The sequence below is a fragment of the Ptiloglossa arizonensis genome, chromosome 1 (assembly GCF_051014685.1).
Source record: "Ptiloglossa arizonensis isolate GNS036 chromosome 1, iyPtiAriz1_principal, whole genome shotgun sequence".
NCBI lineage: Eukaryota > Metazoa > Arthropoda > Insecta > Hymenoptera > Colletidae > Ptiloglossa > Ptiloglossa arizonensis.
In genome coordinates this window covers 10,882,246-10,903,859 of record NC_135048.1, presented here as the reverse complement: position 1 = coordinate 10,903,859, position 21,614 = coordinate 10,882,246, and the positions used below count along the sequence as shown (strand labels likewise).

Sequence of the window (21,614 nt, the reverse complement as noted above, 5' to 3'; positions counted from 1 at the left end):
TAAAATACATCGGATTAATATCGTCGCCACGCACAATATTCCAGGGAACTGCATATTGTATACAATAAAATAACAATTATAAGGACGTATATTAAGAAAAATGTTGATCATAGGAAATCTGGTATCGTAACAAAAATTATTAAAAGTCAGAAAAGACCAAGTACATCCTTCTAACTATTCAAATGTTTGACAATTTTCGTTTGAACAGATCCACATACCTATGTGTATTTAGTACAACATTGTAATTGTGTTCGAAAATAAAAATTATACCAGATCTTCAAATATTGCACCTTTTTATTTCTATCCTCATGGATCCGATTATATAATTTTTTTGAGAAAAATTGAATGTTTATTTGTGAGATTACTAATCTAAATTTCTCTTACACTAAAAAATCATATTAAGTTATTATAAAAATTAACGATAATAGGTAACGTTTTACGTAATCGTAGTATAGTATCTAAGATGAATGATAAAAATATACTGTATGCTATGTGTCTAAGAATCTTTAAAAACAATTGAATAAGTAGAAACTATAACAATGGCTCTTAAATTGCATTAGACACTCAGGTTGAATATCCAAGTAAACATAATTAAAAGTAAAAAATTTAATACTCATTAACAATAACTGAATATATATCAAAAATTCTAAAAGGACTCGAGTAAAGTATTTACAATTGTAAGTATGAGAGACGATTAACAATCATTTCTTGGGTGCAAAAAAGAAGAACAATCCACTCACACGCTTTAAAAGGCTTTTATTTTACCTTGACAACCATCGGTATTATTAATCACCGTTCACTTAACCGTGGTATAGTTATTGATGTAAAAATATTATTTAATTGGTCACATAGTCTTTTGTTCTCGTTCTACATCTACCTCTAGTCTATCTCTATCAATCCATCGTTACCCAATGTAAATAAACACCACGATTGATCACAATTGTCTCGTAAAATTTCAATATCCGCTTAAATTAAGCTCTTAGAATTGAGTATATAAACATTATCATGCTCTCGGTGGTATACGCGATGAAAAAAAGAACCTCGAGATCAAAGTAGCTAAAAGACACTGCTTAAACCTAACGTTTAGGGCATCCATTCAACTTCGTTCGCCTCGTAATCCTTGGTAATTGCGGCCCTAGTGTGCTCTTCCGGTTTGCTGGAGATCTTCTCTTCGCTTCCAGTCAATTTATGATAAACTTTACTTCCAGCTGTGGCAACCCATTGAACCCCGTCACCCAGTTTCTCTCCAGCCTTGCGGACCACGTTGCCAAAATTCTCGGCCGTAAACGTGTTGGGATCCACGTTTATATCCAGCGTGTTGTTACCCTTAGGGCATCCGGACTGAGAAATGATACTCAAGTCGTAGGGATCAACGCCAAAGTTGCTCAATTTGTTGCGCATCTTATCAACGTAGGTCTTGTCCAGTTCACGATGTCTCGAGAGGATGGTAGCACTCTGACGATGGGCGAACGCCAGTCTCTGGCAAGTGAAGATACCCGCATAGTTTACGTAATCGGTAGCGAAAATCACGTGAGATGCAGTACCTGCTACAGCTGAAAATGAATCGCGTTGATTACTTTCTTTGTCATAATCCATGGGAATAACAATAAGATCAAGATTAGGGGTAAGGTAAGTCAAAGATAAACTTCATTTATGTTCATTCATAGTGGCAATCAATTTTCATTAATTTTAAATTCTTCTTCAAGAGCTATTATATTAGAGCTGAACTAAATCTACTAATAAGTTAGATTTCGACTAGATTTCATGTGGAACCAAATTAATTTCAAATTATTTTTAAGTAATTTCCACCTATCTTTCAGTATACTTTAATTTTTCTATAAAGTTTGAATCGATTGCCAATCAGTGACTATCTATTTTGAATCGCTTTTCAGAAAATAACCGAGAACTCCAAAGTGGACCTCTCTAATTGTACCAAATTGAATGAAGTATTAAACGTTAGTATGTGACTTCAGAAGCATTTCTCCGGAGGCTGACGTTTAGAAGATTGCAAAATGAACTTAATTTATTTGCATCTAATCACGGTATGACTTGATCGTGATACTTACAGAGAGGAAAACGAACTCGCATTCGAGCTGGTGTACTTGGTTCCGGAACGGTCAATTCACCAGTGTAATGATACTCGTGCTTCAATGGTGTAAGACCTGCGCACAGAAACATCGCTTTATTACGAATAATTCATCCCACTTGCCAGACAGTTATCCTATTGACATGCTTTTATGAGTCCCGATGGGACCCAACGTTTTCCTTCTTTATTAATTCAAAACCTTCCAATAATATGTACATCGCCACGAACGCGACTACAAAAGAAAATCTTGACCTTTCGCAACATCGTCTTTGGACACTTGAAAATCTACGAAAACACATTTTTAAATCTCCTTCCGCAATCTTATGTTTATAGAATTCTTCTAGGGGCCAAAGTTCTCAATACGGTTGAACATTGAATTTTTTTTTTTACTCCTTTTATTTTCACTTTATAACCGACTTTTCATTGGTTCTCTATTCAATGATTCAATAATTCTTCCGTGGTCTTACCTAATATTGGGTGATCAGAATCTTGCGTTACAACATACTCGCCCGGCTCTTCACCGCGAGTGTAATTATATGTAATGCATTTACTCGCTGTCGACGTTTTCTGGATCACGTACCATACACCTAGAAACTAAACATTCAGAAATGCAAAACTGAATTAGAAAAATACGTAAAACAGATAAGCAATTTGTTTCCTAACGGAATATACGGTTCCCCGTTTTTCTTTAAAAATCTGTGTAATTTTTACATTCTCGATTTTCAAAATTTTTAACAATCAAATTTTCAAAATTTTTCATTTCTAACTTACTTTGTTCATTTGGAATCCCTGCATTGGCTCCACGAGGGGGCATGCACCCATATGATATGTGTGAGCATTTGCGAAAACAAAGCATCCTACTAATAATAGAAAAGAAGATAATGTCCTCATCTGGAAATAAAACGTTGATAATATATTAATTTTCAGCCTTGAAGCAATTGTGTGTGATACTAAGTGCGTGATAATTATAATTATACGATAGCCCACTTTATAACGGAAACCAGGGTGCAACAATGGACTATTGTCTTTTACTTCTCTAATATTGAAAAGTACAACTTTTTAATAATGTCCATGATCCTTTTTAACATAATTACATACTTTACTATAAAATCATACTTCCCTACGAAATATAAATACAACAATACAAATATAAATCTACAAATATAGATACAACAATATCGATTTTCAAATATCGGTATTAGAAGAATAAGAATTCTATTGAACTGAAATTACTTCCTACATTTTATGTTATTATTTTCTTAGATAACACTCATTACGATTCTTATTTATCGACCGCAAAACCTGCTATGCAATCTATATTTTAACTTTGTATCGATCTCCCTTGTAAAGAAAATATAATAATCTACACTGTCTTGCATTTTCTTATTTTTATTTATAAACTTTGAATAGATATATCGTTGTTTATTCCAAGACGGTTGCTCTAAATAGTATGCCATAGCATTTCCATGTATGTTATTTTGTTTATTAATAAATTATTGAAAGATTTATCTTTTTATTCTACTTATTCAAATTTATTAAAATATACAAATTTTGCTTTTAATCGGAATATTTTATTTTAAACATGAAGTAGTAATATGGGATAGGAGTAAACAATTCCAAAACGAATCTCGTACAGGTTTTTTCTACGCGTAATTCAACTGATATGATTCCCTTCCGAACTTAAAAAAATGGACAAAAACTTTGTTGAATATTTGATAAGGATACTATCTAACTGTTCCACCGAAAAAGATGTAAATTATACACAAGATTGGAATTAATCTCGTCGACCTTGATTCTTGTTTCGCGAAGACTTCCTACGTATGAAGTAATACTCAGTTTTCATATATTTACCATAACTGACGTACGGACACTATGCTTTGTGTCTCCGCGACGTTAATTAACGTAGCGGAAGATCTAGAAGCACATATACTCGAGGTACCCTACATAGTCTACATTAATGTAACTAACTGGTTAAAAACTCGGTTTCGTGTGGCCATTATTCTTAACTAGTACCTCTTGCGACAAGTTATATATCAAAACAAGAATTTCTTTCATAAAATAAGAAAGAAACATATAAAAAGAATCTGCCACTTTCTCTCAACAGATTTAGCTCTATTAATTAGTATGCTTCAGACGGGCGTTTTGAAAAATACTTTGTTGTAAAAGGAATCCATTTATAAAGTACTAATTTATAATATAAATTAAGTTTAGTTATCATGGTCTACAATTTTTTCGAAAAAATTGATCGATAAAATAATAGTTCAGAAAAGACATCTTGAAATATGTAGCAGCATATACGTCAGTGTATTTAAATGTTTTATGAAGTCAATGATTCTTCGAGCAATGTATAAGTTTCATGAAATGTAGAAATGAATGAAAATACAATGTACGTGTTTAAACCATTAGGCTTTTAAAACGTCAAAAAAATTTACTCACGGTGAAGTGATGTTGTCAGACTCTGAACTGGTACTGTAAACACTAGACGGAATGGAGGATTTTATGAGACATGCCCCACTCTAAATCCAATTGCGGGTCACACACACTTTGAATAAGCTTGTACCGTACCGACCAAACACGTTATCTTCAAAGAATTTGAAGAAATTGAGTCATTCTTTCAATTACCTTACGTGAGAATTATATTCTTGTGTCATACTGCAGTACAATATTAAGCCACTTACGAGAACGTTCAAAGGCAGCATTAATTATTTACTTATATCAGTTTTTTCACACTTACAGTTAATTTAAGCTAAAGAAATAAAAAGAAGTAAAAAGACTTGTTCTATTTCTCTTTCTAATTAAAATATAAAGTATGATACACAAGCGATGTTACAAGATGCGAAATTCATAACAGTTTCGATACACTTTGACATTTATAATTTATAATACGTGAAAAACGATATGAAAATCTTCAAATGTATTAAATATCTCCCTCGGAGAAGCTGGTTTACTCGTGTCTATGAAAAAAGAAAATGAAGACGCGGGTACCAGATTATTTTCTTACATCACTGCCTGCGATGAGTCATTATTATCCATAAGCAAATCAAGCTGGTAGTTCCAAGGATCGGTAACTCCACGTATGGTTTCATTGTTCTCTACGTATCAATGTAACTTAATTTACATATTAGAGGATAAAAGACAACGTTATACTACGGGAAAGTAGCAGTATAATCACACAATATCGCTACGGAAGTAGTGACAAATCGGAAGTAACGAGGACCAACAACGAGGGATGCTTTCGAATAAAATATCGTCATTTATTTGAGAATGAAAGTACAAAAGATATATTTTAACAAGCGTGTGAAATTGTTCAGTGATATGTACACATGGCAGTAGCAAAATATCCTTAGTTAGGAAGAGTTATTAATACCAAGTAAGCTGCCTTTCTCATAAGTGCAGCATTTATATCATACTACAAATAATGAAAAAGTAATTTTCCTATTCATTGTGTAGCAGAATGGTATCAAAAGACACATAATTCCACCATACTGTGATTTAAATCAATAAACACTAGTATAGAAAATAAGTAAGTTCTAACAGATATGTAATATTGTCATATTGTATTATCAACGACTTTGTGCATTTTTATGTGGTAAAGATACACTTCTTACTCAAGTATACTGTGATGATTTATCATGATATGGTTCATTCACAAAAATTTTCAATTCAAATTCTGCCAAAATATAATACCATTGCAATATAAAATGGAAGTCTTTTGTATGAATTTCCCATATCTAATGAGCAAAGTCATAAAAGAAAAACTTAAACATGTTCTTACACTTGAATAAATACATTTTTTAAGATACCCTGAGACATATTCTCTATATAGTCACACAATTAAAATGTCACAATTTCTTGGCAATATACATCTATGCATCAATCTATTTTTCTTTTGTAAATCTTCCACTTCGTGTCTAAGGCAGTTTGGATGTATCCAAATCGTTGAAAAAAGGATGTTGCAAAGCAGCTCGTGCTGATATTCTATGCACTGGATCGTAAATAAGCATTGCTTGCAAAAGATCAAGCCCGTCTGCATCTAATGTTCTAACTTGTGATTCCAAATTATTAGTTGTCCAATTTGGAAATGTGGCCTTATAATCTGTTAATTGTGTTACACCAGGCCATATTTCTTCGGTAGGAGTCCTCAATATCCTACAAAATGCATCCACTATTATTTTATATTCTGTCAATTTGCAATCTAGCATATTGTTTACATCATACCGAAATATTCTAAACAATTGATCAATTTCACTATCTCCTTGAAATAGTGGTTTCTTAGTTGCCATTTCAGCAAATATACAACCTATACTCCATACGTCAATAGCGCATGAGTATCTGTTGGCACCAAGAAGAATTTCAGGAGCTCTATACCATAAAGTGACTACTTCATGTGTATATACTCTGACTGGTATGCCAAAGGCTCTACCAAGGCCAAAATCTGCTACTTTAATAATTCCTGATTTGTTGATCAGTAAATTTTGAGGTTTTAAATCACGATGTAGTATTCTACGCTTGTGACAGAAGAGAATAGCACGTGTAATCTAAAATAAAATGAAGTATAATTGAAAATACAAAAATCTCAAAAAAAGTAATTCTGCAATATTTATTATTACACATAGAAAGATAAATATTGGTAAAACTTTGGTATTGTTTAAAATGATTTTATGAAGATCTGATACATAACAAAAATTTATGTTTCGTATATCACATATATTACTATATTTCCGAACCTGATATAAATAAGATTTAACCATTTTTGGTTCCAGTAGTGTTCCACTACCTAAACTATCCATATATTTTTTTAAATCCATAGTAAGATACTCAAAAATGAGATACAATCTGGTTTCTTCCATTAACACGTCTCTCAGTCTAACAATATTTGCATGTGGTAACTCTTTAAGCAATGAAATCTCACGAATTGCTGTTGATGGCATTCCCTCATCATCGCTTTCCAAACGAATTTTTTTCATAGCTACAGTTTCCCCTGTTTTCTTGTGTTTTCCCTTATACACTACCCCATAAGTACCTGTGAAAATCTTTAACTGTACTGCCCCTCACGTTTGCATACAGTACATAAGAAACATTAATATCAATAATTTCCAGTGTACAAAGGAAATACACATGTATTTGTGAATAATGATGCTACAATTTGAACAGGATTGTTCAACAGTTACAATTTCTGAAAAGCTCATCTTTTGATAACCTTGATTAATAAACACAAACTTAACAAAATCTGTAAATCACGCCATGGATTATGATAAATTGATCAATCGATTATACTTTAACATAACAATGGTCCAAAGAAATTTCGATTGGTAGCGAATAGGACTTTGAAAACTAATAAGGGAAAGATTAATTAGAAAACAACGACCTGCAGAGTAAGCATCATCAAATCACCTTCACCGATTTTCTCGATCTTCACGAAGTTCTCCATAGTAAAAGTATGGTCGTAAAATCCAAGGCCAGCCGATATTCCGTTCTAAACCGTATTGCTCCAATATATCCAGCAAATGATAAAATTTCACATGTGTTTTCAATCTGTTTCACAAACTTTCCAGTGTGCCGTCACGTAACGATCAAATTCAAACGTCGGTACGCCATCTTGGTAAACACGTTTGAAATTTCAGCATTCGTATTGTTCCGTAACAGCTCGGCCTTGTTTCGACCAATCGGGACGATCGTCGCGCGGTAACTACGTGCACATAGAGTGCAGGTGTTTCCTTTAAGCCCGCGCTTTTTTCACCTCAAACGTAAAACTTTCTTGAAACTCCACCCATGTTTAAATTTTGATTTTGGCACATTTTTATAATTCCCATTCAAAATCAAATTATATAATTGTATTAAATACAAAACCGAAGAAATTTAATAATTAAAATAGTAATGATTGATTTATCTATTTCACGTGCATTTACGTACGCGTACTTCAGTACGTACAATTTTAAATGAATGGGTATCCATGTACTATTTCACAAATATTTAAATATATGTGTAAATAAAAAATAATTTTTAGAACATAGTTTCTAATTTGCAAAAGAAAAAAATAATTATAGGAAATGTCCATGTCACTGTTATAAAAATAAATTTTAATACCATACCTATTGACACAATTTATTCAATTAATCCTTTATTATAAAAATCTATGCGTCTAGGTTTTCTTACAATAAACGATTCTTTTGAGATAATCTCAGTAGTTGAAAAACAGTATTTGGAAGTAACTGATGTTACTAATGCATCAAATAAAATTTAAAATTTTCTTAATTTATTTTTGTACTTACAACCTTAAAATTTACAAAACCAAATTTTCGTTCTGCAAATTTGTATTCATTTTCTAAAAATTATACGAATTAAAATACAAATATGTGTAAATAAATATTTTTAATATACGTTTAAATGATTTCCAATATCTATTTACAAAGAAAATGGTTAATAAAATGATACAGACATCTAGTGATCAGTGGACAAGACTATTTTTAAAACCAATTTTCTAACACAGGCAGCGCCTTTAACACCGAAATTTGTAAAGAATTAGTTCCCGTTTTTCTGCTAGATGACACCATGAGCTTCTTTATACCGACACTGCAGCATTTTATACTTCTAGCCCGATGGACTATAAAAAAAGACAATAAAATACTGTACTCATCTAAAACGATAATTATATATATTAAAATAGATTAAACTATAAAACTCGCAGGGTAAATAAGGGAAAAAGTTGCAAGAATCATTTGATGTTTATTTAAAAAAAAAAGGAAATATCATTTATGTTAATGTACCTCATATGTATTTATACATACAGCATATAGATACAATGAAATTATTTTATAAATGATGCTGCGAAGCATGTTCGTAGTGTAAAAGGATTTATTATCTCTTTCACTTTCCCATGACCAGAAACTAATTGGGGATAACCATCGTCAAGTCGAGAGCACCGAGTCCTCCTCAGAGTCTTAACAAATTTATTTTTAAAGTTTACAATATAATTACATAACGCTAACAAGATTATTCGGACCTTCATTTCGTAAGCTATCTCTATATAATCACTATTTATGTATAAGGACTTTGAAATGAAACTCTATTTTGCAATCGACCTGACAAGACTGCAAAACCAACAAACAAAAGTTATGTTACGCCTGTGATTGGCGTTATTAACCGTAACTTAACATTTGGAAAATTTCATTGTACTTTATCGAGGAAACTGATAACCACCAGTGGCGTAACCGAGACCAACGCCACGTTGTGTGTGTGTGGTAGCACGTGCTACTTCGTATTGTTGTTCCATATTGTTAAACATTTCCTCTTGTTTCTTTAATATATCCGGCTTTGAACCGACCGTACTAGCCGTTGGGGCGGTTGGCAAATCATCTTTAATACCCATTAATCGTTTAAATTTTGCTGTTACTTTTCCATCCTGATCGTGAGTGAATGTTGTGCCTACCCATGAATTTGCAGTTGAGGCTACCGTAGACGGTTTACCTTCGTCTTGTTTCGACTACGAATATAAATTACAGAATGAATACAATTTACATAAAATTACGTAATTCAGTGTTAAAAAGAAAAACAAAAAGAAACCAAGAAATGTTTACCTTATTTGCCCATAAAAGCTTTCTCTTCTGTATTTGCTCAGCGTATTTTCCTTGTGTCGCCGTTGCCAAAGGATTGTAATAATTTTGTTCACTCTGAATACCTGGCATCGGGGCATCCCCTTCCGGTGCTTTTAATTCGATTCCTAATTTCTCTAATTGCGCCAGTTTATTTCTACTTTTTTCTTCTCTGTAACTCATCGTTCGGAAAGGAGGTAGCGCACGATCTCTAGATCTTGATCTTGATCGTGTACGATCCTTCTCTTTATGGTAATTAGACCGTTCGTCCCGGTGTCGATCTTTCGTTCTATCGTCCCTAGAATGTCGACGATCTCGATCCCTGTCCCTGTCTCTGCGTCTGTCTCTGTCGCTTCTGTCACGATTGCGATCCCTTCTACCATCACGATTCTTTTCTCTGTCATCGGTTTTCTCGTCCCTACTGGACCCCAAAGAACTCTTTTCCTTCTTCTTGTCATCATCGCGAGACTTTCTGTCATCATCTCTAGTCCTTTTTATGTCTCTATTATCTCTATGACTACTCTCTCGTTGCCTCCTATCATCATACGATGATCGCCGTCCTTTGTCACTCGTGTGTTTATTACGGTCAGATCGATCTCCTCGTTTGTGGTCGTCTTTTGAGTTTGCTGTATGATTTTCATGATCAGATCGCCTGTAAAACGATTACGTTCTGCAGGGTATACCACACAGATTCGTATTATTATTCTGTATGTATGGGAAATATAGTGGTAAATATGTTGCAAATTTCTCTTATACATAGAAGTAGAAACAGTCAAAGAAAGTGCGTCATTGAAGCTCGGAGGAAAATACGTTTATAAACAAACCAGCTCACCTCTGGTCTGAGGGAGAAGGTAATGTTCGGGATGAGTCTGTCCTTGATTGCGTCACTGGACTATTTGCACGTTCACTACTAGACTCCCTGGATGAATTGTTGTTGTTGCTTTCCTAAAGAAATAAAAATGATCCATGTTACTATACACTTTTCACGCATTTTATTAAATAAAACATAAATCTCAATTTACATTGCCAGAACTATATTATAAATCATGTTTTAGCACCCTCAATTTAGCAAAAATCAATGTTTCACACACTGTAATTTTGAGACCTCCAGTTCTAATACATCATAATTTTCATAATAGAGTAGTTAAGAGCCACAAAAGTTCAGTGTACCCAAATATTAAGTTTTGCATCAATTCTAATTACCGTATTAGGGTAACTGAATCCTAATCTTTGATGTACTTAATGCTAATAATTTTCACAAAAATAAATTGTATAATATAAATTTGGTGTTTTCACATCCTTGGTTGTACTTGATACAAAAGTTTTTTAATGTAGAAATTTGTATTCACTGAAAACTTCATAATAAATCATTTATCCAGTTAATATCTGGTAGATAAATAGAATTAACATGAAACAACCACCGCATAAAAGAGAAATAGGAATATGAGGGCCCTTCATATTTGTCTGCTTTAGCAGTTAGTTATTACCCGAGTGTTTGTACATGTGGTTTCTTTGATGGTTGATTTTTTGTTAGTGTTACCTTCTTCCAGCTTCCTCTACTCACCTTTGTCTTCTGAATAGGACTTGGGGTAGTCTTGAAAGACCCTCACACAGCATAGACCTTGCCGAGATGCGTAGATATTGTATCATGTATTACCAACAGAGCTACGTGTTAATATTTTCTCACGAAATGGCACTATACCCATTTACTTATTATTTAAATTTTAAATATCTCAATTTCTACTCTCATTGTTTCTGCCACGCAATAATTCAGACTTTAAGGTCATGTCTTAAATTCTCAAAATTTTGAGTATCATATATCAAGTCTGATTGGAAAATAATTCATTGAAAATGGTATTAAAATACTAAAAAAATAAAAGTGCATTATAGTGATACAATGTAAATAATATAATGATTTATTTATTCTAGAAGAAACAACAAACCAAGAAACAATCTATTCAAAACTATTCTATCATCATATTATGTACATTATATTACATCTACATTGGTGGTTCTGTTATCTAAATACAAAATGCGATTAATAAATTGTTATGATAAATAATTGTTTCATATAGGTAAAGCCATTGTGAAAATCCTGATTTAATTTCAATGAAAATAATATGTTCTGAATTTCCTTTAGGAATATAATGCAAGAAGAGTGCAATAAAAGTGCTAGACAAAATTATATTTTATGTAGGTGGTTTTGACATGACCTCTAAAAATCAAGTATTAGACCCTTTATATAACAGGCATATGATCCTACATGTACATTCAGTCCCCATAAAGTCACCACGGTTTTTCGCAGTAATTGTTGGAATGTTGTTTATTTAATATTACAAACATACATTTGCAAACATTCAGTTTCACTTTACCTCACTCATGTCCATTTGTACCGGATCGTAGTTGGCGTCACTGGCCCTTTTGCTGGCATCGCTGTGTGTTTCATACGGCATCTTCGAAACAATATTCACAGCAAAATGTTAAATAGTCTACAAGCCATTAATTCCTTGCACACTACTGACATTAAACACTTATTGCCAATATAAATTCTAAAATAAACACTTGAATTATATGTAATAGTATATAACAAAAAATGTAGATACTTCAATTCAGGAAGTTAATAACATTTTAAATTACGTGTTTAAAAGCAATGACTCTCCAATCAACGTTTACAATTAACGATATAAGTGTAGTGGTTATATCTAACCCGCGTATCAATTAACAAATCCACATCAATTTCGTAACTAAGTTACCATCTTAAGTAATTCAACTGCTTTCTCACGATGACATACAACACGCTCAAAACAAAAATTGCATTCGCTCGTAATTGGAAAGCTATTCAATAAACTCCAAAACTTATCCCAGAAGCCATATCGAGTTTGTGTACATTAAAAAGTTTCTCGAGCGTCATGGATGCCGAAAGAAGGAAGCGCCATCAGTAAAACGGTCTTGGATATTCTGACGACAATTAACAAATTTATACTCACCTTCGGATCTTCCGAATTGTTACTATTGTCCCCGTCACTAGCGTAATTTGCTAATGAATCCATAATGGTGTGAAAACGGGGCACGAACTGTCCGAAATTGTTACGACTGTCGTGGCGCGTCGATCCTAGGCTGCCTTGCGCAGAAACACCATTGGTCGAGAATGTTTGACCAGCATTATTGCGTATACTTTCATAGCGCTTCCATCGAATGGGGTTAGCGAAGCGGAAGTAGAAAGAGAAGGCAAGATACAGGAAATGCATGCGAGCGGCAAAATTAGGCGCGAATGTGAAAATAGTCGTAATTTCTTCACCGCTAATGAACCATTGATGTCTGTTAGTGATTGTTATAAAACATTATTTTCACGAAACAATCTTTATCGACCAAACAACCATATAAGAGTATCTAATAAGATGAATTAGGATAATGTACTTTCTTTTATCGATGATACTATAAATGTATATGTAAGAAAATGTGGTATGTTCTTTTTTCGAATATAAAAATGTTAAAACCATATTAATTAAATAATAGTATTAATAATGTCTGGAAAAGAAATAGTTTTTGAAAGAATTCTGATACGGAATAGAAGAACAATTTTCTAATATATGGCATTATATATAAACAGTATTAGGAGAATTAACATGACTAGAACCACTTGAATCAAATTCTCTTATTTTTCGTATTTTTAATGATTTTATGTTCTTTTTCGAATTTTGCAGTTTTGTTTGATTCAGTTTTCGTTAAAATTAATATTTAGAAAGTTACCTATATTATTCCTGTTGCATGGACTAACTTGTACTCTTTGACATTTGCAATTGTGAATTTAAATTTATCAGCAAAATGTTAATTAATTCGACAGCTACAACGAACAAACATTACGATTTTGAAGCACTCGGAAAAGTCTGTATTACACAACATTACCATCATACAATAGAAGAAAATATTTAATAATAATATTTAATAATAATATTTTCTAGAATTGTTCATTTATCACCTTTAAGTAGGTGATCGATATTCACCTACCTAAAAGTTCCTAATTTTATTCATTTATACAATTAACCTATTTTTTAATTGCATTGTTTGGACATTAAAATTTTAATTAAATTACGGACAAATCTCTTTTGTTAAATAAACCTTTCTATCTTCTAGACTATGCCTGTAACAAAAGAAGTCTTTCGCAGTCACAAGCAACAACAAAAGATCAACTCGTGAATTGTCTTTATTTGCAAATGGATCTCATCGTGATGTAACCAAGAGCAGACCTGTACACTTTCGAAATAATGTCACTTAAAATATTATTTTGAAGATATGCTTTTTTAATTTATTCGAAGAATAATTTTATAAACAATGATTATACATTTGAGATAATGAAATAACATAGATAATCAAATACTGATACTGTCTTTAAATGACAGTTTCTATGTCTGGAAAAGTTTCTACTTAATTTTTATTAGATCTGTGACGGTCTCTTCTATCATAAACTTCAAATTAGCATTATGGAATATTCTCATCTCGGTTTCTTCATTTCTAATATCTCGCAAGTCACACGCATTAACATAGATGCTATTAACAATCTCGTCTCACAATTGTAATTTACAATCTTTTGTTTAGATTCACTTCTCAAGCTTAATGTAAGGTTACCAATAAATTGTAACGAGCGCCCTCATCCAGGATTTAAACGTAAACTTCGTTTTATTAATTACCTTATTATAGAATGGTAACCTATATAAATCATCATTTTTCGAAATCATACTTACTTAAAATTAATTGATATTTTATTTAATTTTAAATAATAGTCTCGAATGTTATTTGAAATTATTGTTTTTTGTTTCGAATAACGTTGGTTTGAGCGGTCGGGGGTACCGAAGGTGCACGGAAGGTGTTGCAAAGGTGGGTAGATGCTAGAGAGCACTCGCATTGACGTTTACGCGCGGAGAAGCGCGAGCCGGCGTGCAGGGGAGTCGTGAACAAACCGGGACGCAACAGTCGCTCACCAGACTTCGTGCTGGATCCGTCGATTGGAGGTATGGTTTTGCGCGTCCGCGATATTTCGTGATTCTATCCCCGGGGTACCTGTTACAGAACGGTAGCTGAGGCAAAAGTGTAGTGAACCTGGTTGCTTGGGTGAGTGATTCCGTTCGTGATTTCTTTCATGGCGAACATTGTGGGCCCGGGCAGCAACCCCTCAATACGCGGATCGAAGTATCTCGGTACACGCGTACCCGCGACCGTCGTTGATTCTCTCATTCCACTCGGGATCTACGTGACCCCGTTTTCGTCTTAAATCATAGTCAATTGTTTTTAACGGACGACATCCTCCGTTGGCAAACTTTCCGTACTACGAGTGGTCCATAATGAAGGGTTCGAATGTTTTTCGGACGTTCTTTTAATTAATCGTGCGGCAGAATCCGGTTAATTGACAGAAGCAGCGTGACGTCCGTGATTTATCCGTGCCTCGCTTCGCACGCGTGTCCGAGGGCTCGATTTTAATCGTCCCCGACTAGCCCGCCTTGTGTCACAACGTAATGAGGATAATCTGCTAAACTGAATCCTTTTAATCGATTTGGGATAATTTCATTGATTAACGATGGGATGTTGCGTTCGGGCACGCTTATTAATCTTACAAATGAGTTTTATTAGGTTATAAAGCGGTTCGTATTATGTAGTCTTATGTTTGTTTAACACGCCATTCGTGGTGTTTATAGTTATCCCTCTCTCTTTCCACTTTGAGTATCTTGAATCAGTGATGCGAGATCGAGTCGTCAGTGGTGATTGTTTGTCATTGATTGTAGTTCTGAGGTTAATACTCTATTACGAAGATTGTAACAATTGTATTGCGTAAATTCGCTTATGTTTACATAGTAAGTGTGAAACGCTATGTTGATTGGATCGATGTTCTAGTCAAGTTCTGTGATTTAATTGCTTAACATTCTTTACAAAACTACAATTAGGATCGAATGTTTAACAGAAATATGATTTTAACGATGGAAATAAAAATGAGATGGTGTCACGCGTAATATGTATCGGAAGGTCCGTGAAAATGATCGCGCGAATACATTATCTTCCTTTACGTTCGATCGATATAACTGTTTTGTACCTTTTTTTGGTGTCGGTTATTCCCTTTCTGTGTTCCTAAATCGGTCAACGCATGTAAACTGTTTCTTCTCTGATTGTAGCAAAAGAGACACGGCCTGCCGCCTAACAGAATTCGTAGAAACCGGTTCCATTCTTTTTATAAAGATGATATCGCGGTCGATATTTGTTCGTTCTAATTGAATCTTTGTGTTGTAATGGTGTGGGAAAGATTTTAGTAGATCAATAATTCAGGAATAATACATTACCGACTATATTTGTATATTATATGCATTTTTAAAGTGAATGCTAGATTAATTTGTGTACATTAGTCACGAATAGTATATATATAAATAAATGTATTTTATATGATTTGTGAAGCTGCAATACTCATAGAATTATGACTTCCGCGATAATAACTTAATTTCGATAGTTATTGATTCCATTTGAATAACGTGTTTGCCTGTATTTGTAATGTATCGTATTTAATATATTTAATCAAAATTTATTAAAAATGCTTAATTGGAGAAAAATTGCAAGAAAACCACGAACGACTTTCAATTTCTGTTATTTGTGGAATCAAAAATAAAGACTGAGACAAAGTTAAACAAAAAAATACTAACTCTGGTCACGCTCTTTGTCCTGGAATTGTTTAACCTTTGTGATTTCATATCGATCGGGCACTACGTACTATTCGGTTCCAACTATAAAAGATGCTTTAGGGACACATGAAGGATCATCAACTTCCTCGTTGCGTCAGTCGCTGGGAATAGGAAAGATAGAAAACACGGCAAACGGAAATTAATTTAGAAAATGCAGTTACCAACGAAATTATTCTCTTCTCCGAGTACCGGTAGACTTCGCGGCGGGCACGTTCGATGGTCATTAATTAAATCTAGCTTACGCCGTTGAACTTTTTGTCAATACTTTTACCGTTAATTACCGACCCGTAGACGACTTTATTCTTAACTTTGATTGCAAAGAGGGATCGTTGAATTTCTGGAATCGTTCTAAATTTTGACAGACATCAAAGTTTCGCGTACAAGCGTAACTACCTAAGTTTATAAGTATTTTATATCCCTGATAATTGTTACCAGTCAGGATTAAATTTTAATAAAGATTATGATATTGATTACATTACATTTTTATATTACTGAGATGACCAATATAAAGATTTACGAATGCCAGTTGCCTTAATGATTGCACAATAGAACCTCAATACTATAGGTCATAGTATAACCACACCATAGTAATAATTATCAACTAAATCACATTACAGTAACTGTATCACATAGTTCTTTCATAGAACATAAGTATCATTTATGACATTTCAAGATATTATAAATAACAAAATCAGTAATATTATAGGCATCCATGTAACTATACTTTTACAGTTTATTCCATTCATTGTTTTACATGCATAACATTCTACTAACTTCTCTGCCAAAGAGTTAAGTAGACATTACATTACTTTTGTTTTTCAATTTTCTCATAAAATTTAAACTTTATCATACGTGTTGCCACTTGCAACGTCCTCAGAAATATGAGTACATAAACATTTAATTAATCGCTAATTGGCTGCTGTGTTATAATTGAACCGTGTAAGTTTTATTTTACATGCATTACAGTGCATTTGCGAAGCGAAAATAAGAATTTTTGCAAATACTTATTGTATTAGCATAACGGGAAAACTTTAATAAGTTGTTTCGGACGTTTGCGCGGTAACTTATTAAACTCTTTCAAAACTCGCGAAACTCTGGAGATTTGTTTATAGAAGTCTATTTTAAGTTCCAGAGAATTCTTCATTTAGAAGTCTTTTATACCGACGAAGATTGTGTAGATCTGGCAGCTGGGCATTTTAAATGTTTCTTTAAATCGTCTTTGTACCCCTTTCTTGTTTGCCCGGGTTTGCAGAAGAATCAAATTACAAGAATTAATATATTAATTGCATTTCAACGAATTTATTCGCTTGCATATAACTTTTGTACGATCGTTTCTAGTTTCAAACGCAACAAAATTTAAGTTAATGATACCAAGGTTGGATTAATAACAGCGTACCATATAACAGTGCCGCGTTTATACCGTAAATGTATACGTATACTTCTACATATTATTTTTGAACTATATTATCATGATTATTGCGTTTTTTTTTTATCAAATTGAAACCAAAATTATAATAAATAAAATAGAAATAGTTTTTCCTTCCATTTGAAATACTTTTCACGTTAATATTATACGAAGTTATTTCTAAAAGTAAACAAATACAATGATCACATTTAATAATATATACAAGTAAAGATTCACAGCAATATTATTATTACTTCTTTTTATTAAAATCGTGAAATTATCGCTGCATCTAATGACTCCGGAAATCGTAAAAATATCGTCGCCAGTTATCGTTGCCGCCTACGTCGAGTATTAATTGCCCACTTATAACATCGCTAATAACTTCAGGTTCGGATACGATTTCCTTCCAAACCGTTCGAGATATTGAATCCTAGTAACCTCTCGCGCAAGATGCAATTTCCCGGATAGATCAACTCTGAGCGTTCGGCCTGGTATCGACTACCGTTACCCGTCGAAGACAACCGGTGAACATGGCACAGCAAAATTCATTGTACTTCGAGCGAACGTGGTTTTACTTTTACCGTCGCGCCCGGTGGCGGTCTGCGAGGAGGGGTGGGGGAGGGGGGATTGCCATAATCTCCGATCGAAGAAATTCTCTGTGAGACGACCGTTCGCCCGGATGACGATACTGTACGGGTTCTCTTCCTCGGTTCTTTCCATCGTTCGTAGTCCTGCCCTCTTCGTATGCGTGTCCGTATACGCGTCCCGTTTTCTCGTGTGCTCGCCCACAAAGAAGACGGCTCAAGCATCAGCGTGGTTCCGTTATCCGCCACGCGGTAAATACACGTCGGGCATCCTGTTCGTTTTGCCGCCGGTGTAAATAAACAATATATGCTCCGACCGATCGTACGTTACAGATACTACGCACACCGATGCGTCGAAAGTCACCAATCTCGATTCTCGGACGTCTTTCTTCGTTTAGGATGATCGAGAAGGTAAGGGATCCCCGTGGATCTTCGCGTTTCGAAACTCGCAACATCTACGACGTCACATCGAACATATATCTATCTATATACATATGTACATTGTTGTTTCCCTCGATTTTATTACGCAGATGTAGAAGCATTCAATATAAGGACCCAGAAAACAAATGGTACCGTACATAACTTGATTAGTATCTAATCTTAATTGTTTGGAAGTTCTACCCAAAAACGTGTACCTTTTAAACGCAACTCGCCTAACCTTTTTACCTTTCTTCGTATTAACTGATATCGACTACCACGGTCGCTTAACCGGGGTTACGGTTAACAAGGAACCACAACGTGCAGAGTTCAGGCATAAAGTTCACCGTGGCGGTAGAAAGTTTTTGGGTCAATTCTCTCAGGGTCCTTTATTTATAGAAGATCATAATAAAGGCGGCTGATGTATTTCGGTGAGCCGAGTATATTGGGAAACTTCATAAAATCAATCGAATAGCCATTCTGAGATGCACATATCGTGGAGGGGAGGGGGGAGGGGGGGACGTAGTTTCGCGTAGTTTCGTAAGACGCTTCGAAGTTCGGTTAACGATGAAAGTACGAGTAACGTTTTCGAGTACCTACTAACTGTATCTACAGCCATGGTGTATAGTATCTTTGTGTAAGGGTATATCTTCGACACAATTGAAGGTAACTGAGAATTGGTCACTGTTTTCAATCCTGTACTGCGTAAATTTCTCTAAAGCGCGAAAAGAATTTACGCAGCTAGAAAATTGTGAACGATGTTTAAACGGATTTTTAAAACCTTTCAAAATGAAAGAAAAAGTTCACGATACGCTCTAAATCTTATACAACTATGTTTCAATCCGTCGCGATATTCCTTTCCGAATTTATTAATTTTCCAAACAGACAAATGAAATGTTTGTTTTTATACATTTCATCCGCGATAACAATGGTGGATCGTACGCATGAAAGGAGCGATCTAAAAATAAAATTCAGCGAAATCCGTTGCATCGCGCATGAAACGAGCGGAAACTACCCCCGAGCAACTATGCAAATCGTCGAAACGGCCATGTCGTTCGTAAACGCCAGCCACGCGACAGCTGCGTCGAGAACTGGGGGCATCAAACGTGCAATCATCGGGGTGCGCATCGCAGCCACGTCGTACCTGCATAATGTGCACTCGAAAGCCTGCCTCGCAGCTTCTTGCATCGTTGAAGGGGTGCAACGCGCCATGACGGAGAGAAAACCGTGACGAAACGGAAACAAGGGTTGGTTGGTGGGGTTGAATTAGGCGTCGAGTTGTGCAACGGGCTTGGGAAACGAGATTCGAATCGATCGTGAAATCTGTTCCGACAACCACGGGGTCCTTCTAGCGCCGTCTCGCACGAATTGAAAAGAAAAAGCTTCCCGATCTAACGTCATCGCTTGGTATAGACGACGCGACCCTGACGGTCTGCAAACAGATCTGCAGGAACGCGAAACGAAGGGGGCCGTCGCTCGTGTTGGTTTACGAGTCTCGACGGAGACTGCCTCAAGGATAAGGCAGTCGTTAGCTGCTCTGGTTAGAGAGACGAGCGCTGTTCGCGGTGATGAGGTATACTGGGACGTTTGAGGTTTGATGTCATGATTAGTATTTGAAAATGGAACGTCGATTGTGTTTAGATTGTCGGTGAGAACAGTTTGGGAGCACTGGATTTAAGGTTCAATGTCGTAAGGGGTTGGGTGCAGAAGTTGAATAGTAATAGATTCTATTTGGAGGGAAGACGAATTAGAATTATTGTAGCCATTACGTTTGAGCTTTGAAATGGTAATGATACAGATTCCGTCTGAGGTGTTTGAGATGTACGTTGAAGGATAATATGTAAACTTTATTTAAGGCGTGTTGATTGAGAATTATTGCAGAAATGGCGTTGATAATTGTGAAAGATGTCAGCGAGTGAGTTAGTAACAGAAGGTAGCGTAGTTATAGATTCCGTTTAGGGTATTTGAGGGTTGTTACTACCGACGTTTGCTGAGGTGGCACGTAGATTCTGCTTAAAATGTTCATTAGAAGTAACTTCGAGCATTGCATTTGGAATACTAATATTATCAATCTTTCTTGCAAACAATGTTACCGACAATTAACAAAAATATTAGGTACGAATTAACCCCTTACCACTTAATCGTTTTGTTTTAAAGGTAAACAAAATTATTAAATAGGGAATGACACACGATTTATCGGGAGCATTCTATGAAAGTTATTCTTAAAAGAATTACTTTTCTTACAATTACTGTTTTTGTAATAAATAAAATGAAATACTTTCTTTAGAGTATAAATTAAGAATGATTTCAGCTGTTGTATTAGTGGTCAATAGTGTTTTCAGTTTTTATTTATTGTATCAATTAATAACTTTATTTTGAGAAATTAATCACGAAACTTGTCGTCTTCCACTTGCAATTTTGTAAGGATAAAAGTTTTTTCTCAAACTTTCGTTGCAACTTTAATTTTTAAACTTTTTCGCGCTTCTTAAGAGATTCTTTATTTTTGTTGCGCGCTAAGCGAAAGTTTTAAGTGCTCCAATCATCCGGTAGAACTCGGGTTTCGTACATTTACGGAGCTCGTTCCTCTTTGCAGAGAACTAAAAATGTGAAATCATTAGAATTTCCGGTAGAGCCAAGTTCCTCGCGCCTTATCTTCAGAATGTACAGAATGTACGTAATGCTCGAGGTTCCTCCTGCGTTGCACATTTTTAATCGGGGGTTAACGAAGAACGGCGTATGTTCGTCGAGTAATGGCCACATTCAAGGATAGATAATTAAAAATAACAAGAAATATTTACTCGCCCAAACTCT

The 21,614-nt window shown here is 34.6% G+C and overlaps 4 protein-coding genes across 7 annotated transcripts in view; 1 reads left to right on the top strand and 3 right to left on the bottom strand.

Moving 5' to 3' along the window:
- Positions 1-739: 739 nt before the first annotated feature.
- Positions 740-4,562, bottom strand: LOC143148261 (apolipoprotein D). Its single transcript, XM_076314446.1, has 5 exons — positions 4,523-4,562; positions 2,858-2,977; positions 2,554-2,680; positions 2,067-2,162; positions 740-1,553 (listed from the first exon to the last, which is right to left on the bottom strand). The coding sequence occupies exons 2-5, from the start codon at positions 2,975-2,977 to the stop codon at positions 1,084-1,086; spliced, it is 813 nt and encodes a 270-aa protein (XP_076170561.1). The 5' UTR covers positions 4,523-4,562; the 3' UTR covers positions 740-1,083.
- A 1,322-nt stretch (positions 4,563-5,884) lies between these two features.
- On the bottom strand, positions 5,885-7,810 carry Cdk1 (Cyclin-dependent kinase 1). 2 transcript variants are annotated; one of them, XM_076314432.1, is made up of 4 exons: positions 7,481-7,810; positions 6,814-7,109; positions 6,305-6,624; positions 5,885-6,235 (listed from the first exon to the last, which is right to left on the bottom strand). In XM_076314432.1, the coding sequence occupies exons 1-4, from the start codon at positions 7,515-7,517 to the stop codon at positions 5,998-6,000; spliced, it is 891 nt and encodes a 296-aa protein (XP_076170547.1). In that variant the 5' UTR covers positions 7,518-7,810; the 3' UTR covers positions 5,885-5,997. The 2 variants fall into 2 exon arrangements, with proteins under 2 accessions (XP_076170547.1, XP_076170539.1); XM_076314424.1 differs by having other exon boundaries at positions 5,885-6,624.
- A 1,203-nt stretch (positions 7,811-9,013) lies between these two features.
- Positions 9,014-12,867, bottom strand: LOC143149985 (uncharacterized). 2 transcript variants are annotated; one of them, XM_076317919.1, is made up of 5 exons: positions 12,666-12,867; positions 12,051-12,131; positions 10,511-10,623; positions 9,664-10,330; positions 9,014-9,569 (listed from the first exon to the last, which is right to left on the bottom strand). In XM_076317919.1, exons 1-5 carry the CDS (start codon positions 12,726-12,728, stop codon positions 9,264-9,266), a joined length of 1,230 nt encoding a protein of 409 aa, XP_076174034.1. In that variant the 5' UTR covers positions 12,729-12,867; the 3' UTR covers positions 9,014-9,263. The 2 variants fall into 2 exon arrangements, with proteins under 2 accessions (XP_076174034.1, XP_076174042.1); XM_076317927.1 differs by having other exon boundaries at positions 12,051-12,227; positions 12,666-12,789.
- Positions 12,868-14,662: 1,795 nt separating this feature from the next.
- LOC143147766 (uncharacterized) overlaps positions 14,663-21,614 on the top strand; it is a 23,995-nt gene continuing 17,043 nt past the window's right edge. For both annotated transcript variants that reach the window (XM_076313341.1, XM_076313357.1), the window contains exon 1: positions 14,663-14,787. The gene's annotated coding sequence lies outside the window, so the exon portion shown is untranslated. The remainder of the gene's footprint in view (positions 14,788-21,614) is intronic.

Coding starts and splice junctions, on each gene's coding strand:
- Cdk1 (XM_076314424.1), bottom strand. CDS start 7,517: ATGGAGAACTTCGTGAAGATCGAGAAAATCGGTGAAG. Junction 7,110..7,480: donor GATCGAGAAAATCGGTGAAG/GTGATTTGATGA, acceptor AGATTTTCACAG/GTACTTATGGGGTAGTGTAT. Junction 6,625..6,813: donor TTAAATCTTATTTATATCAG/GTTCGGAAATAT, acceptor ATTTTATTTTAG/ATTACACGTGCTATTCTCTT.
- LOC143148261 (XM_076314446.1), bottom strand. CDS start 2,977: ATGAGGACATTATCTTCTTTTCTATTATTAGTAGGATGCTTTGTTTTC. Junction 2,681..2,857: donor AGGGATTCCAAATGAACAAA/GTAAGTTAGAAA, acceptor CTGAATGTTTAG/TTTCTAGGTGTATGGTACGT. Junction 2,163..2,553: donor TTCTGATCACCCAATATTAG/GTAAGACCACGG, acceptor TTCTGTGCGCAG/GTCTTACACCATTGAAGCAC.
- LOC143149985 (XM_076317919.1), bottom strand. CDS start 12,728: ATGGATTCATTAGCAAATTACGCTAGTGACGGGGACAATAGTAACAAT. Junction 10,624..12,050: donor TACAAATGGACATGAGTGAG/GTAAAGTGAAAC, acceptor TTATTTCTTTAG/GAAAGCAACAACAACAATTC. Junction 10,331..10,510: donor CCTTCTCCCTCAGACCAGAG/GTGAGCTGGTTT, acceptor ATCGTTTTACAG/GCGATCTGATCATGAAAATC.